The 18,928-nt window shown below is 41.0% G+C and overlaps 2 protein-coding genes across 2 annotated transcripts in view; one reads left to right on the forward strand and one right to left on the reverse strand.

Annotated features, from left to right (window-relative positions):
- Positions 1 to 18,928, reverse strand: part of OBSCN (obscurin, cytoskeletal calmodulin and titin-interacting RhoGEF) — a 4,979,884-nt gene that overhangs the window by 2,851,977 nt on the left and 2,108,979 nt on the right. The gene's annotated exons all lie outside the window — the stretch shown is intronic.
- Positions 6,007 to 7,001, forward strand: LOC122797102 (keratin, type I cytoskeletal 18-like). Its single transcript, XM_044065899.1, has one exon. It carries the CDS (start codon positions 6,030 to 6,032, stop codon positions 6,999 to 7,001), a length of 972 nt encoding a protein of 323 aa, XP_043921834.1. The 5' UTR covers positions 6,007 to 6,029.

An 18,928-nucleotide genomic window follows, 5' to 3' on the forward strand; every position in this document is an offset into this window, starting at 1 on the left:
TTTTTTTGTAAAACTATCATCAATCCAACATTACATAAACTGTTCAATTCCTGCCTTCCCTTAAACTTCACTCCTCCTCCAAAATATTATTTTGCATGTATCATTACCACAACTTCCATTATTCTCTATGTAATTTGCTCCTATTCACTGCTAAAGTTCCCACTTCCAGCTTTTTTACTCTATTACAATATTCAATACTTCAAATACAGTTGGTTTAAACTTTGATTTCCATTTTCTAGTAATTGCTTTTTGTCAACCACCAAAATTACACTTAACAAGGACTTACAATGTCTAGGCAATTCAGATCCTGTATCCCAGCTCAAAAAAGTAATTATTTCCTTAGTTATACTCATTTGTTCACCCAATATTTCTGACTGAGTACTCTGTAGGGAATTTTTGAAATCTACCAACTCATTATACTCCAAGAAAAATAAGTTATGCACCTACCATAACGTTCCATGTTAGTTGTCTTCATCTCGCCTTCCTTCTTGTTGTTTGGGTTCGGGGCCGATCCTTGGCTATGACTCGGACATCTTTTATAGCTCGAGAGCTGTTTTCTGGCTCGAGGCTACCCCTTATCCCAGAATGCCCAACGTCAGCTACCCAGATCTCGTTTGTGATAGCGCACACTAGACATAAGTAGAGTAACCAGTTACTAAAACTGGTTGTCCAATACACCTAAACAAGGAAATAGTTATAAATTACCTGGCATGTGAAGTAATAAAAGATGCTCAGCCAGTGAAAAACAAAAGGGAACTCCTCACAATCCACTAGGAAGGGGGAAGGAGGGAGGGACACAAGAAGGAAGGCGAGATGAAGTGAACTAACATGGAAAGTTATGGTAGGTACATAACTTCTTTATGTTAAGTTGTCCATCTCTCCTTCATTCTTGCTGTTTGGGATAGCGTCCCTAGCACCTAAAATCCCAGGTGGCTCATTGGAACAAACTCTTCAGAACAGTAGATCCAAAGGAAGCTCTGCTCCGGGAGACCATATCTATCTTGTAATGAGAGATATAAGTATGGGGGTTTGCCCAAGTGGCAGCTGCACAGATTGAGTCTATGGGCAACCTAGACTGAAAAGCTACAGAGGTGGCTAATGCTCTAGTGGAATGACCTTTTGGTTTAGCTGGTAGCTCTTTATTTCGTAACTGATAAATAAAGGCAATAGTATCAGATAACCATCTGGATAGGGTCACTTTAGAAACTGGAAGGCCTTGTTTGTTGAAAGCATAAGAAAGAAATAACTGGTCGGACTTTCTTAGTTCCTTAGTTCTTTGGAGGTAAAAACGCAACTGTCTGTGTACATCCAATTGGTGGAGCTTGTATTCTGCCTTGTTGCTGTGATTAGGAAAGAAAACTGGGAAATCTATGGATTGATTTAAATTGTTCTCTGAGCAGACTTTAGGAACAAAGGATGGATTGGTCCTCAGAGAAACTCTGTCCTTGTGAAACACCAGGTAAGGAGGACGAACACATAGTGCTTGAAGTTCTGAGACACGTCTAGCTGAAGTGATAGCAACCAGAAAAAGTGTCTTCCAAGAAAGAAATTTTAAAGAGCATGATGCTGCTGGTTCAAAGGGAGGCAAAATTAAGGAGGCTAAAACTAAATTGAGATCCCAAGGAGGGGGAGGATCTCTAACTGAGGGTCTAAGAAGAGATGTTCCTTTCATAAAGGCTTTGCACAGCTTATAAGACATTATGCTAGAATTAAACATACCGATATGAAAATTAGAAATGGCAGCTATCTGTACTCTAATGGTAGCGGAAGCCGCACCAGACTGAAAAAGCCATGCTAGAAATTCAAGAATTTCATGGACTGGGGCTGATAAAGGATCCAAATTTCTAAATTCTGCCCAGTAAGAAAACAGTTTCCATTTACTAGCATACGTTTTCCTCGTAGTAGATTTATGTGAGGAAACAATAATATCACGGACTGCTGGGGAGATATTGGAAAGCCTGGCTAAGGTTGGAAGTAGAGTAACCAAGCTGTGAGCTGGAGAGTTTGAAAGGATTGGTGCAACCCGCCTGATTGGTGAATCAGAAGATCTGGAACCGGGTCCAGAATCCACGGTTGATCCAGAAGGTGGAGGTGTAGGAACAGGAACCAGGCCAATATGGAGCAATGAGGATCATTTTGCAACCCAACAATTTTGCTTTCTGTATGAGTCTTGGAATTAGGGGAAAAGGGGGAAAGCGTAAAGGAGTCCCTGAGGCCAATCATGGACAAGAGCATCTCTAGGTATATGACCTGGAAGAGGAAGTAGGGAGAAGTAGCTGCTGCATTTGTTGTTCAGAGGAGTGGCAAATAGGCCGCAGCAAGGCTGTCCCCATTTGCGGAAGATAAGATCTGCAACTTCCTGATTCAGAGACTACTTGTGAGGCATGAGGAAACCTCTGCTGAGCCTGTCCGCTACAATGTTAGATTTCCCAGGGATGTGCATTGCTATCAGAAAACGTTGGGAGGAAATCGCCCATTGCCACAGTCTGAGTACTTTTCGACACAAGGGGTAAGACCTGGTCCCGCCCTGTTTGTTGATGTACCACACCACTGACATGTTGTCCATTTGGACTGCAATGGTCCCGGAAGGAAGACAGTCTTGAAGGGCTTGCAACGCTAGGAGAACCGCTCTCATTTCTAGGACATTGATATGCAGATGGTACTTGTGAGGTTGCCAAGTGCCATGGACTGTCCTGCCTACATAATGCCCCCCCCCCACACCCTATCAGGGAGGCGTCCGTGGTCACTGTGGCTACCGGAGGGGGTTGTATGAAAGGTCTGCCCTGAATTACTAGTGGGGAGACCATCCACCAAGAAAGGTGCCTTTTGCATGTTTCTGTGATCAGGATCATGTGAGACATGGGTAGTTTCTGGAAAGATGACTGCGTGAAAAAAAACACTGAAGGATTTTCAAGTGGAAATGCGCTAATGGGACAAGAAGAATGGCAGCTGCCATGGAGCCTAGAGCTTGGAGGACATGTCTGACTTGAACCCTTTTGCTCTGCATTAGAATTAACACTTGTTGATGAATAGTGGAAACTCTTTCCTGTGGTAATCTTGCAAACATTTCTTTTGTGTTTAATTCTGCTCCAATGTATGTTATAGACTGACAGGGCAACAAGGCAGATTTTTAGAAATTTACTGTAATGCCTAGTTGAGTGGATGCTGTGATTGTATAATCCCGTGCCTCTAAGAGTTGACGCCTGGTGGTAGCAGTCAGGAGCCGGTCGTCTAGACAGGGAAAGACCTGGAATCTTTGATGCCTCAGGTGAGCTGTGACTACTGCCATACACTTGGTGAACACCCTGGGGGCTGAGGTGAGACCAAAGGGCAGAGCTCTGAAATGGTAATGACTGGCCCCTACCCGGAAGCGAAGAAATCTCCTGGAGCGTCTGTCCATCTTGATATGGTAGTACACGTCCTGAAGATCTATCGAGCACATCCAATTGTCCTGACCCAGAAAAGGGAAAATGGACTGCAGTGTCACCATCCAGAACTTTTCTTTTTGTACAGATTTGTTCAATCTGCTGAGATCCAGTATTGGTCTCCAGTCCCCTGTCTTTTTTGGTACTGAAAAGAATCTTGAGTAAGTTCCGGATCCTAATTGGTCTGCGGGGACTTTTTGAATGGCTCTTTTTTCTAGCAGTCTTGAAACTTCTGTGACTGCTTGATCCCTTACATTGGGTGGGACATCTGGGATGGGCTTTTTCGATTCTATGGGGGATTGATGGAAGGGAATTTTGTAACCTCCGGATATGATGGATAGTACCCATCTGTCTCTTGTTATATTTTGCCAGGCTTTTGGGTACAGTGAAAGTCTTCCCCCAACTGCCTCCAGAGGTGAGCAGTCGGGCAACCCTTCAGGGAGGCTGGAAGGGTTTGGCAGAGAAAGTTTCTCTGTCACCCTGATTTTGCGGTCCCCCTCTGCCACGAGGACAGCGTCTGTTATTGTTGTTTCCCCCTCTGCCCCTGGGAGAAAAATCACCACGTGTGTCAGGCAAGGGTCCCTGGGATTTTTGGAACCACATCTTTCTGCTCTTCTGACCCTTGGGATAAGGTCTGGAAGGAGTGGAAAAACAGAATCCCACGGCAGAGAGAGTCTTGCCTTCCTGCTCACACCTAGTTAGTGTGTCTTTCACCTGAGGCCCAAAGAGAAAGGAGCCATCAAAGGGAATATTGGTGAAGGACGCTCGAAAGGGTTCCGCAAACTGACACAGCCACATCCAAGCATGTCTCTTGAGAGCCACACCTGTCCCTGTGGCTCTGCTCTGCTCGCTCCATTGGCTGCATAGGAAATCAGCCTCGTGGAGGAGTTAACTATGGAATTGAGTCGCAAGCTGAGAAGCTACTTTGGCTGATGCTCCCTCAGCTGTAGGATCTTGAAGGGTATCTCCAAGCTCTTTCAGGAGATCCCTTTGAAGATGTGTAAAATGGCATAGATAATTCAGGGACCTCATTGAAAAGGTCGCTGAAGCAAACATTCGCTTTCCATATCTGTCCATTGTCCAAGACTCTTTGTTCAGAGAATGACCAGATGAAGAGGTCACTGCTACCATCTTGGCATCAACAGGCACACCTTTGGAGAGGAATTGCTTGTTCTGGGGAGCTGTAATAAATTTGTTTGGTCTCCTTGGAGTAGGTTCCACAGAATCTGGAGCTGACCAAGCCTTTCGAGCCACTACAGACATGAGTGGATCGAAAGGAGGAGATACCCGGGAGGTGGAAGGTCGGGAACCGAATGCGTCCAGGTATACAGACTCGTCCTCGGTAGGGGCTAGGGAAGTCCAGTCCCTCCTCTGTCTAAGCATTTCAAGGATGTCCGAAAAGGAAACATCTTCAGAGGGAGACCTTGGGGACCCTTCCAATTCATCCATGTCTGTATCTGAAGTGACAGACTCAGGGGAGTCTATGTGCTTCCTCTTGCCCTTCTTCTTCCGGGGAGGCTCCTCCGAGTGATCAGGGGAGGCTTCGGAAGAAGAGGGATCACCCAATGGGGTGTCCTGGGGCATAGGTTCTCTACGCTTGGGGTCTGGAGGAGGAGTAGAGGTTGACACAGACACCACGGTGGGAGGAGCCGATGGAGCTGGCAGTAGAGCTGTCTCGGGGGACAGCAAACTCCGCATGACCTCAAAGGCATCCCGACCTCTAGGCAGAGAAAGCTCCGGCTCTGAAGAAACAGGAGTCTTTCTCCACGTCGAGGGTGACAGCTCCGAGGCCAATGTTGGAGCCGAGCTCACCTGCACCGAAGCTCCGAGGGGGAGAACGGGGTCGGACAAGGGTCCGATAACACCCCCCCCTCGGAGCCGACGAGAGAGCCTCGGCACCCAGATCCCTCAATAGAAGGTACAATCGAGGTAATCGGAGCTGACGGCAGAACCGAAGGAGAGATGATGATCGGCGCCGACAGTTCTACTACCTGCGGATCCATGGTCTCCGGCAACGCGCTAAATGTAGTCAGAGGAGGAATAGAAATAGAGGCGGTTGGAGCCGATACCTGTTGAGGTGGGCTGGACAGAATTTTTGCCAGTGCGTGTGACTTAAGCAACCTACTTACTACTCTCTTCACATCATGATCCGATAATCTAGAGGATCGAGAGGAGTGGAAAGAATGATGGCTATGTTCACTCTGTAACAAAGGTGACTGAGGTGCCAAGTGGATGGACTCCAAGGATGGAGACCTCAGTCTCTTATGGCTCCGAGACGGCTCTGAAATAGCAGATGGAGCCAACGGAGGAGTTGTCTTGTCAGTGCCAGCCGGTACCGACATACTTGGTTGGTCAAGTAAAGGAGTGGGCTCCGAAGGTGGAGCCGACGGCTTGACAGACTTTGGGGATTTCACTGGCTGAGTACTTTTAGACAGAGAATCCTGAGGCTTCAATAACCCCCAAAGGATTAATTTGTTTTTGCGCTCCTGCAGGACCCTTGGACTAAAAGCGTGACATACAGAACAGGAGTCCTGCAGGTGAACTTGAGAAGCGTGTAGCAAGTAAGTGTTTTTTTGCAAGTGAGAAGAGTACTAAACGGCAGCTATGCATAGTGCTATTTCATCAAGATCGACCATTGTCTCCTCGTCCAGACCCTTATCCTCCAGCAGAAGTCTGGTGGTCAGTAGTTCTTACCCCAAGATATCCACTGCTAGCACTACTTATTCTGGTATTGCGAGCTCCGGCCCTAGGATCTCCAGTACCAGGTATAGCACTATTGGGTCTGCCCTTGGAGGAGCTGGTGGTTTCGGTACAAGCAGCACTTTTACCGTAAGTGGCAATGCAGTCATCTCCAACGAGAAAGAAACCATGCAAGAACTCAACGATCGACTGGCAAACTACCTGGAAACTGTTAGGAGACTTGAGAATGCTAACAAACAACTGGAAATACAGATTCGGGAGGCGATGGAGAAAAGGGGTCCAAGTATAAGAGATTACAGCAACTACGAAAAAATCATTAAAGAACTACGTGATCAGATTTATGATACTACAGTGGATAGTGCCAGACTGGTCCTGGCTATTGACAATGCCCGCCTTGCTGCTGATGACTTCAGAGTCAAGTGGGAGGCTGAGCTAGCCATCAGACAGTCTGTCGAGTCTGATATTAATGGTCTTCGAAAGGTCATTGATGATACTAATATGGGCCGTCTGCAGCTGGAGAGTGAAATAGAATCCCTCAAGGAAGAACTTATCTTTATCAAGAAGAACCATGAAGATGAAGTCATGGCTCTGAGGAATCAAGTGAATAGCTGTGGTGTCCAGGTGGATGTAGATGCCCCCAAGGGAACTGATTTGGCAGAAATTATGGCCTCACTTCGAGCAGAATATGAGGCCTTGATGAGCAGGAACAAAGATGATGCAGAACGCTGGTACCAAAGTAAGGTTGAAACCTTCCAGGTAGAAACTTCACAGAACACAGAAGCACTCCAGACTGCCAAGACAGAACTAAGTGATCTGCGACGCAGAATTCAGTCTCTGGAGATTGAACTAGAGTCTAACAGAAGTATGAAGGCATGAACCTATGAACCTATGAACAGCGCCCAAACAATATACACAACTAGTGTGCCCATCTGTCAGAGACATTTTCTGACAGCATGAGTCACACTTTTTGAAGCCAGATACTTTGGTATCTTTAGACATTATAGTAACAGCAACCCCAACAACAACAATGAAAAGCTATACTACAAAAAACAAGAACAAATAGACTTTTTTTTTTTTTACAGTTAAGGAATAGAAGGAAAGCCTCTAATTTAAACACCTATCCTGGGGGCGGGGGACTCTCTAATTTAAATGAGTTCAAGGGAACAGAAGGCCTGAGAGTTATGGAGCGATGGCCAACAAAGCTAAAATACACAAGAACGCAATAAGGGATAAAGGAATATTATCTAGACAAAAAATAGACAAATACTTGACAAACGTTCAAGAATAAACAACAATATATAATAGAAAAAATATTATACTAAGCCTGAGCCAGTAAGGAAGCAACCTCGCAGCTGAAGCGGCAAACGAGATCTGGGTAGCTGACGCTGGGCATTCTGGGATAAGGGGTAGTCTCGAGCCAGTAAACAGCTCTCGAGCTACAGAAGATGGCCGACTCGGAGCCGAGGATCGGCTCCGAACCCAAACAGCAAGAACGAAGGCGAGATGGACAACTTAGCATCACATGTTCCCAGTTACCTCTTTCTTCCCCATCATACCTCCAACATTTGCCATGTACCTGAGGAAAAATCATTTGGAGTCTGTCTGGGGTATAAAACTACCCATGCAAACACCTCCAAGCAAAAATTCTAAATATTCTAGGCTTTGAGGCATATTTGGGAGTCATATGAATGTCTTCACATTGTTTCCTTGTGAAATGCTTTTCCAATCTCTCTCTCTAATCTTTTCTAACCTTCTCTGATTGAGTCCTGTAGTTATCAAGCAATATTTTATATGTACTACTAATTACACCTTTTTAACAGCAATCTCTGTTCTAGATTAATTTAGAAACTCTACCAGAGCAGGACTTTCACTTAGGATTCTCCTATCCCTTCCTATTTGTCTATAGTCTGAAATCAATCCCTGATAGGGAAGGCAGTCTCTAGCCTGCAGTCCAAATGTCTTTTTGGCCTCTTCCCATTCTATTACCTTTCCCTCTCTAGTTATTTTCTCCCAATACTATGGTACCTTTGCAGGTTTTCTCCAGTAAATTCCAGTCCCCTTTGCCTGTTCTCTGTATCCCTCACTGCAGTTAGCCCAATTGGCAAAATCTCCTTTCTCCATTCTTGTGTTGGCTCAGTTCATGGAATACTTTCTGCTATTTTATGAATATAATATTCTGTATTGCTGTTGCTATTCTTCTTAAGGATATGCATCCAAAATACCATTGTCGTCTTATTTCTTGAATTTCCCCACTTTAACCATCATCCTTTCCACTTTGCATTACAATTTTCTGCTTGTGTTATGTATATGAGCCTTAACTGTATAGCTATATCCATTTAAATCAGGTAATCCTAAATCACCTTGTTCTGTTGGAAGGATCTTCTTATCCCACTTGACCCTTGCCTTATTCCCCTACCAGATAAATTCCCTCAACTCTTTATTAATTTTTGCCCACAACTTCTCCTTTGACTGATAAAAATACACCTGACCTGTATATAAAACTAAATGGCCTAAAAACATCTTCATTGCTTGTATCTTGCTATCCATATCCATAAACAACAGCTTCCAGTTTCTCAGTTTTCGTATTATCTTTTGTTTAGTCTCTTCCCACATATCCTTAGCTGCCATAAAATAATCATTTGTAAAAGTCCCACATTGTTTTAGTCTTTATGAAATATTTTCTACCGGTTTATAGATGTGACAGTCTGCATGGTTATTACTAATTTTTAATAGCTTGCATCCAGAATACAAATCTCTCTTTATCTCTGTGTATTTTCCCCTTGTACCAAAATCATTTTTTCACTTTAATTTATACCTTTCAGTTTATGTTACATATACAAACCCCATTTGTGTGGCCTTAAAAATACTCCCTCAAAACTAATAGTTCAAATCACTCTTGCTCTGACAGAATAGACAACTTATTCCATTTATTAACTCTTCCCTTTTTACTATTTCAAATTAACTCTTTTGGCTCCATATTAACTGTAAACTACAAAGTCTTACCTGACTGATAAAATTATGTCTGGTCAAAGGAACTTTAAACATTTTTACTTTACACATCTTGCTATCCAAATCCATGATTATAACTTTTCAGTCTCACATTTTGCTAATTATCTTCTGCTTAGTCTTCCCCCACATCTTTAGCAGACATGACTCAGTCTTTTCCAACCCATATTCCCATGTTATTTCATTTAGTAATCATCCCATAAATACAGATACTCTTGAACTAACATGGGTAGACAAAGAATTTGCCATTATTGTCTTAATTTTATCTTTATTTATTTTGCATCTTCAAAATGACTGAAAAATATTCCACAGCACCAAGATATCCTGCTCTGCGTCTGCCTGATACAATATAATATAATTTGTAAACAAGACTATTTTTTTTTGATTACCAACTGATACTGCCAACATCCTGGCAGATAGGTTCAGTGCTAACTTTACCCCCTTCTCACTCCCTAAAGTGCCCATATCTATACAGGAAGAATGCAGAGTCCTTGTAATCACAACTACGCAGGTAAAATCTGCACTCTCTAAAGCCAAAAACACATCCATGGGACCAGACAACATCCCAGGCTGCGTTTTACATGAACTTCAGAACAAACTGGCTCCCCACTTAAGCACCATGTTCAATAATAGCCTCACATCAGGCTTTGTGCCCACTGAATGGCGCACAGCAACAGTTATCCCACTCCACAAAGGGGGAGCCACCACTGATCCCGGGAACTATTGACCTATTAGCCTAACGAGCCTGGTCTGCAAGGCCATGGAACGTATCATCATGGAACTCATAAACCAAGACATTGGTAACCTCCAAACTCTGGATCCCACCCAGTTCGGGTTTGTGAAAGGCAGATGATGCCTCCTGAATCTGATCGACTTCTTTGAGGCAGTCACCAAAGCCGTGGATGAGGGTAAGGTGGTTCACACAGCCTATCTTGCCCTCGCAAAGGCTTTCAACACCATCCCCCATTCTGGAATTATAGCTAAACTCACTAAACTACGTATAAATCCCTACATCACAAGATGGATTGTCAACTGGCTCACTGACAGAACCCACACTGTAAAAGTTGCAGACTCAAAATCTGACCTCAAAGCAGTGACAAGGGGAGTGCCACAGGGTTCCGTCCTGGGACCTCTCCTGTTTGGTATCTACTTCTTTGAAGTACAGGCTAACAAAGAAGGCCTCTGACTAATGAAGTTCGCAGAGGACTGCAAACTAGGAGCCATAGTCAAGTCCCCAAATGATGTGGACATGTTACAGAAGGAGATAGATACCTGGTGTCAGAGCCATGGCCTCAAGCTCAACGCCAAAAAGTGCAGTGTCATCCCCTTTGGTAAAAACTCTGTACCCATGAGCTACCACATAGGCAGCAATCTCCTTAACACCGAATGAATGATAAGAGACCTTGGCACCCAGGTGGACAGTAGTCTCTCCTTTGCTAGTCACATCGCCACAGTAGTCAGGAAGTCCTTCTATGTGGCACACCTCATCATAAAAGGGTTCTCATCCAGGAAAAACAAGGTCATTGTTCCCCTCTACTTGTCACTAATTAGACCCATTATAGAGTACAACACCCCTTTTGGAATGTACCTCACAAGACATCTGCAGTAGCTGGAAAGGCCACAGAAGTACCTCACAAAGAGGATTACTGGCCTCAAACAAATGCCCTACACTGACCGCCTCAAAAAACTCCAGCTTTACTCTGTAGCATATCACCTACTCTGAGGTGATCTCTGCCTAACATATAAAGCTATGTCAAACCCAGAGCTGTTGGACATGCTACACCTAAAGAAATCCCAATCCCTCCGAGCTACATGCTCTAGGGACCTAAACCTTGTCACCACAATAAACAGGACATGCTGGAGGGATAGGCTCCTGTCCCAGAGACTTCCTATACTCTGGAACAAGCTACCCATCTATGTCAAGCAAAGGTCTTCATTAGCACTCTTCAAGAAAAATCTTAATGAGTGGATGGGAAATAGGAAATACACCCCGGGGATCACTTCTGTGTCTCTGCTGGACAGTGGCAAAGGAAAATAACTTTCTTGTGTGGCGTAAGCTATGGAAACTTGCTGGCTAGGCTTACGTAGGCCCTTGGCCAATAGCCTAGTACCACCTACCTATGAACCTATGAACCACACTAGTTGTATTCCAGGATTTGTGAGTCTCCTATTTTCCTTCCTAAAGGCTGCAAATATAAATCAAATAACTGAAGATAAAGGCGACATTCATCTCTGTTTCCCCTGCTCAGAACAAATTTGCCTGACAGTAGCCCCACATCTTTACTTTCAACTTTGAGCCTTCATATAGTCTTATTAACTGTATTAGCTGGTATAGATACAAGCACTTTGTAATCATGATTTAAAACAGCTGGGCTTCTCCTTCTCTGACAATACTGTTACCACTGCTTTACTCTAGGATGCCAGCACAACTTCTTGTTTCAATACATTAATAAAGAAATCCTCCAAATCATTATCAGTTTCTTCCTACCCGAACTCAAAACTTTTACAGGAATGCAATATGTTCCTATGGATTTTCTCTGTGGGTTGATTACACATCGCTGTATTTATTTCTTCTCTATATATCCTGGATATGTATAACTGATCTCATAGCACTGGGAAATCTAAATCTGCCATAAATATTTCCAGCTGCACCTTACCCTGAGTCCTCTGTTCCTTACCCTTGTGCAAATTATTAATAACCTTTACAAAATATTTCCATTAGCTCATCAAGATCTCTAGTTATTCTTCTTGTCAAAGGGTTCCAGAGTTTGGCTAGTGCTCTTTCTACAATGTTACCTCAGTCACTGTGCTAACAATTTCTGTGCTTTGTGATTATTGTCAAAATAGCTGCTTAACAGCATTTTTCTACACTCATGTATATTATCCACGTGTCTTCTTATTTTCCCCAATACTGTTCTGAAATATTTTCTTTTTTATTCTGTAGATTCAACTTTTGCCAACCCTTCTAAATATTAACTTTCCTTCTCCCACATTTCTAGTGTATTTTGTAAATCCATTTTACAATTTTCCCACATGCTAGCTACCCCATTCGGGGACAGTTTTTATGATCCCAAGCAGCTGTCAAATTTTAATTTTTACACAGTCTTTAAACTCTTCTCTTTTCAGTAAGGAAACAAACGTGCCAATGTCTCTTTTTTATTATCCTGCATAAACATTCTAATCCTCAAAGGGGCATGGTCAGATACAGTTATTGATGAGCCTTAACATTTTAAAATTAAATAGGTTCATAGGTTCATAGTTGGTACTAGGCTATCGTCCCTAGGGCCTATACAAGCCTAGTCATAACAATTCCCTGGCTTCCCACAATATTTACTTCCCTGGACCCCTGTCTAGCAAGATTACTGACGTGATCCCCGGGGTAAATTTCCTATCTCCCATCCAGTCGTCAAGGTTCCTTTTGAAGAGGGCCAAGGAGGTGCTCTGCTTGACATGTATGGGTAGTCTATTATAGAGTATAGGGAGTTTCTGGGTGAGGAACCTATCCCTCCAGCATGTTTTGTTCATTGTGATGACAAGGTTTAGGTCCCTGAAGTGTGTGGCTCTGATGGACTGGGATTTCTTTAAGTGTAGCATGTCCAACAGCTCTGGGTTTGACATGGCCTTGTATGTTAAGCAGAGATCGCCTCTGAGTAGATGATGTGCAACAGAGTATAGCTGGAGTTTTTTTAGTCGGTCAGCATAGGGCATCTGCTTTAGGCCTGTGATTCTTTTAGTGACCTCTTTAGAGGGTCAAATAATCAGCTCAACTTTTCGGTTAAAAAACAGAAACAAAATAAAAATGACTACAAAACCTTAACACAGAAATCACCATAAGAATGTATATGAAAATAAATATGCAGAGTGCAGCCCAGTTAAAATATCCTATCTACACATTCTTCTAAAAATAAACAAAACAACAAATAGTACATCATAGAATTTGATTAAAAAAATTGCTTTCTCATCTTATAATGATAAAACGCACCAAAAGTTTACAAAAAAACAGTACACCAGTCTAAAACATCGCCAGTGGGTCCTTTTTTCGAGTCAGTGACAGTGAGTTGTAAATTACAAGCATCAGCACATAAATGGTCTAAAAAGACAGCAGAAATAAAAGTTGCTTGGTAACTGCAATTAAAATGCTCTCAAACTCATCATCGACTAATAATCAAAATAAGGAATTAAAATGAAATAAAAAACTGTTGGAAAAAAGAAGGATTATATTATGAACACTTTTAACGCCTACCGCTACCATAACAATAAAATTAAAACAGCTGATAAAAAATAAAGGCTGTATCAAAAACATTAGTTTCAAAAAACATTAGTATTTTTTTCAGATAAATGACAATTGCTGCTTACCATATTACATCACTACTACATAACTTCATTATAAAACCATAAATAAAATTTGTTTAGTGTTTAAAATGTCAGACTCCCAAATGCATCATAACTAGAAAACACGGATTAACTCCCAACACTAAGGAATTAAACCATATCACTTTCAGGGAGTGCCACAATCTCTATGGCTCATGGTTATCACACTTCCTTCCCCCCCTCCAATATATACTTGTACATTTCCCTAATACATGCGCAGAGGATAGCAAAGTGAATCTGGATGTGTATTTTCTTTACAGCACTGTGGAAAAGGCAGGTAGAAGCTTCTACCTCTGGCTGCAGGGCCTCAGCATTTAACCAAATGCAGAAATTACATATAACATGAAAAATAATAATAAAAAAAGTACACACTAAACTTACGGGTTTATGTGGGGACATTCTACCAAAAATTTGATATTATGAAGACCAGACAGGTACGCCAGAGAAACAAAATATCAGCTGTCAAACTGCTTGGTAAAAAATGTTGTTGGTGACTTTTGACTAGTCATGCCCACACAGACACTCTAAAAAGCATCAACATATCCTGCAAAAATTTAAGACACATTGTGCTATTTGTTACGGAACATATACATCATATATTGCATATATACAACAAGAAAAAAGAAACACATACACAAAAATTGTAGAACAATACAAAAAATAGTATACATAACAAGCTAAAATTGTACAGTTAACTACACATGACTACAGAGTTTTCAGTTATCAACGTTCTTATAGGACCCAAATGACAACTACTGTCAGAGTTAAAAATAGGATACGTCTACAGGTAACAACCCCTAAAACTCACACTGAATACACTTAAAAGTGCTCTCCCTGCACATCTATGCAGAAAACTTTGATTTCATCCAAATCTGATTTCGTAAATACTCTCAGACTACAACATATTTTATAATAATATTAAAAAATTTCAGAAAACCTACGTGTACAACTGCAAGAAAAATATTTTACACAGCTATTTTTTGGTTTAGAGATGCGCCATTTACATTTACCAACATCAAAGCTAGTGCAAGAAGTATCACTATCATTTTCAGAACATTACACTACTGCTCAAATCTTAATTAAGGGTTCTGCATTTACTTTTGCAGAACTTACCAAAAAGTTTTATTAATCAACTGTATAACTATGTAACAGTGGACATAATCAAGTGCCAACTAACCAGTAGCCAGCGCTGTTCAGCAAAATGGATTACCAACTACGTAACTTCCAAAATCAAAGCACACTTCCGATAATTGTAAACAATTCTCTTCTATCAGCATTTTAACAAAGGACAACACTGCTTAATCTGCATGAAATAATACAAATGTTCTCTACTAGATTATTCCAGAATCTGTATAATTCAAAAAAACATTTCCAACAAAATCCCTACAGAAACGACACCAGACTCCTGAGAAACGGAAAATGAATATGTTCCTGTGATATACAGATTCTGTCCAACCCAGCTCAGCTGCTAAATCTTGAGAAATAATATAGAACTTCTATTTGCACTTCTCCTGCTACTAAAATATTACATTCCATATCAAATACCTTCATATACTTCTTCAAAAATATTACCCTCTCTAGTTGTAATGTCCATTTTAGGTTCCCCAAATATATCATCAATATTTACCAGTCAATTAAATTCCAGTTACCATCCATAATTAAAATACCTTGTTGAAAATGTATTATAGGCTCATAGGTAAGTACTATGCTACATGCCATTGTGGGCCATTTTAAGCCTAGGCAATTTACCTTTTTGTGCTCAAAATAACCTATCTCATTTGATAATATATCGGCATTACCCATCCCATGGTCTATAATTACACCTAATGAGAATAACTGGGATCATACCATAGATAATTTGAGGGGACACATGCATGTATTCCACCCAAATCCTTCTAAGTTCGCACATCCTCATCTTAAGAGAATATAAACACATGCCAAAATGTACCTCCTTCTTGCCAGTAGCCCCTCACTGCCCCAGATCTACCATCACTGACTATAACTATCGGTGCCCAACTACTTCCCACCTCCTTTGTTCCTGATATTCTGCTGAATATCCACTCTAAAACCCTTGCCTTATCACGTTCACATGTTCATTCCTTTCCAAGTACAACTCCTGTAGTATTGCTATTTGCACCCTACACTTTTTAATGCAAATCATTATGTTTCACCTATTACCTGTTGGTGAGGCCAAACACATTTTATGTTAGTATTGACAGTGCAGCCATTCTAACAAGAAAACATTACTAACACCAATAATGGCTAATATTTTTTGCACGTACTACAAATATAAATATACATGCAGTTGTCAGATACAACTTCTACACATTAATAACTTTTAATTCCCTGTAGGACTCAAGTTACTTTTTTCAAATACAAAAAACACATCTCTTTCTCTTTTTAACACACACGCACGCACACACACACACACACACACACACACACACACACACACACACACACACACACACACACACACACACACACACACACACACACCATACCTTTCAACCTGGAAACATCAAACATCTGGACAAGGCCCATGAAAAATAGGTACAAATCTGTACACTGATTAACATAAAATTTGCATACATAATTACACAACCCCGCCCACTCCAAAGGAACTGTGGGATACCAACTTTCAAACGCAAACTGAAGAACAGACAGCCAAAATATGTCACCAAAGTCTCCCTGCAGCCATTCCAATGTCCCATTACCTGCCTATTTCGCCCCATTTACCATAAACACTAATGTGCATACTGCTTTACTTCTACAATGATTATTTGGATTTTATTTTCACATTTTATAGTACAATGCTCAAACACTAATAGGCATCTGCTTAACAACAAAGCAATACTGTCTCACAATGAAAACAGACTTAGCATTAAAACTTCTCTGCCCTTGAAACTCACACTCACTGAAACAGCATTGAAACCCACACCACATCCATGGTCCTCTCCCCAAAAATATAATTTTCTTGAATAAACATTCCACTTTATTTAGTTTTTAATGTCTGTGGAATCTACTACATTCTGTTATGGTGTACATTTAGACAGGAACTCGCAGCACTGCATAATAAACATTGTTTAAAAGAAAGCATCTACTTACTGCACAGAACATACACTGCCACAGGTACAGAAAATGACAGCTCTTGGAATTACTGTCCCCAGTCAGGTATTGGGCAGGATGCCATTCACAAATACCACAACCAAGACATCGCAATCAATAACACACTAAATTGTCCAAACCCGAACCCTTCCAACATTGCCACATTACAAACTCCAGGTGCCTAACAGCAGCAAGAAACCAAAACAGATTCACGATAATCTAACCATATTCGTGCAGATCTCAAAGCAGAAACATTTAAAGAATAGCTTCTCTACTAAATGTGAATTAATGCAAGGCTGCATCATACAAAGGCATGCAAATATAATGACTAACACTGAAAAATGGTACATTTCCTTAATACCACATACCTCAAACACGTCAGCCTGGCATCTATCTCAACATGCATAACCCCAGTAACTGAGGATATCACATGTAAAAACACTTGCTTCTGAGCTCCACCACCACTAAACGGCAAGCAAAAATGTAATTAATTTTGGAAAGGAAACCACCTTAATGAGATGCTAGTGGGATTTCTACCTATAATCAAATATTCCGACAAGCATCCTACAGTTAAATCCGTTTATGAGTCCGCAAAAGAACAAGTCACCTCAAAACTGACTTGCTCATTGTTTTAACTATTTATTATCTTCAGAATCAGAATGTGTTGCGTCAGAATGTTTTAAGCAACTTAACACCACAAAAAAAAAAAAAAAAAAAGTTTGTTAAGCTTCCATATCGCAAACCCAGACATTACTATCATTGATCCACAAACACACACATGAAATGCATGGGTTCAAAAACCTCAATATCTATAAATTCTAAATAAAACCACACATACAAAATACCATACAAGGCCTACCTGACATCGACCCGCCCCCATTTAAACAGCATGAAGGGAAAAAGTTCCCGCTGCTTACTAATACACACATCTAAAGTTCTAAACGCATCTTTACTATAATATAACTAAAGACTCCCTTATAATCACATGAAATTGAATGGTTATTAAAGTTCTACCTGACAAGTTTCATTTGGTTGTTGAATGGGTTTTTAATCCTCCGCCGCCGTAAAACAAAAAGGAAAAAATTAGGTACAGACACAGTCTTTTTTGCCAGCTGGAGGAAGGAAGAAAGATAAATAAATAAAACACGTGGCGCACTGGCGCCTTTGCAGCAAGTTAAATTAAATGAAGTACAAATGGCATTGGAAACTGACATCACCAGTCACGTCCCACACGTGATGATGTCAGCAGCATTTCAAAAAAAAAAAAAAAAAAAAAAAAAAAAAAAAATTGCAAAATTCAGAAATTAATGAATTCGTGGCAGCCCAATATTTTACCCTCAAAACTGGTATTTACCGAGGAATTCGGTACGATTGAGAGGTATGACACACACACACACATACACACACACACGTGCACACAGACACACCCATCACATAGAACTAGAAACAATTTAAAGGGAAAGTCAAAAATACAACCCTTTCAATAGTTCCATGGCAGCTCACATAGTTTTACTTACCCAAAAGCTGAGATTACTCACGATCTTGTGCATGATTTTGCCTGTAGTTACTCTAAAGCTAATGTCGCTCTGTTACTGTCTAATCTCTATTTCCCTCCCCAGCTCAGAAAACCACTTATAAACTAATGTTGTAACTGTTTATTCAGCACATTATCATACTACAGTCACTGGAGCAGTGTTTCCATTATGAAATTAACAATTTCTCTAGTCTCTTTTAGGTTTTATTCCCCTTTCAGTGAAGTCCATGCCAGTGCCCATTTGAAAAATTGTTTTTTCTCTCAAGCAGTCACTGAAAATTGTCACTTAGAAGATACTGTCTAGCCAGTTTTTGATTGGTGTCTGCCTTATCTCAAGTGCATCTAGATCCCGATGCCCTCTACACTTACTACTTATCATAGTTTCTTAGCTTCATCTTATTTTAAAGGTACTTTGTTTAGCAAAGCAGACTCCTATGGTAAATAAATCTACAAGCATAACCTGTTTCCTTCCATATTTCCATAAACTGGTACTAGTACTTTTGATATTTTTTCCATGTGAGCTATTCAAATCATAGCAACAAACTCACCTTCCCCAGCAGCTGCAGTTATCAGACATTTTCATTTTACATATCACTTTTGTATCTTTTCCTGTCCTACATGCAATGCAACTTTTGACTTGCTATGCATTTAACTAATTACTTTGTTTCCCATTTATTTGTTAATTTATGTAATAAGTGCTGAAAGCATCACCTTCCTTCAGAAGCAGGGCTATTACAATACCTTCAATACAGTACTTTGTTATATTTTTACATAGATAACATGT

Source organism: Protopterus annectens, chromosome 3.part0 (assembly GCF_019279795.1).
Source record: "Protopterus annectens isolate FY-2018-M chromosome 3.part0, PAN1.0, whole genome shotgun sequence".
NCBI lineage: Eukaryota > Metazoa > Chordata > Ceratodontiformes > Protopteridae > Protopterus > Protopterus annectens.

Bases quoted from the DNA above. Each gene is read 5' to 3' on its own strand.
- LOC122797102 (XM_044065899.1), top strand. From the start codon at position 6,030: ATGCATAGTGCTATTTCATCAAGATCGACCATTGTCTCCTCGTCCAGA.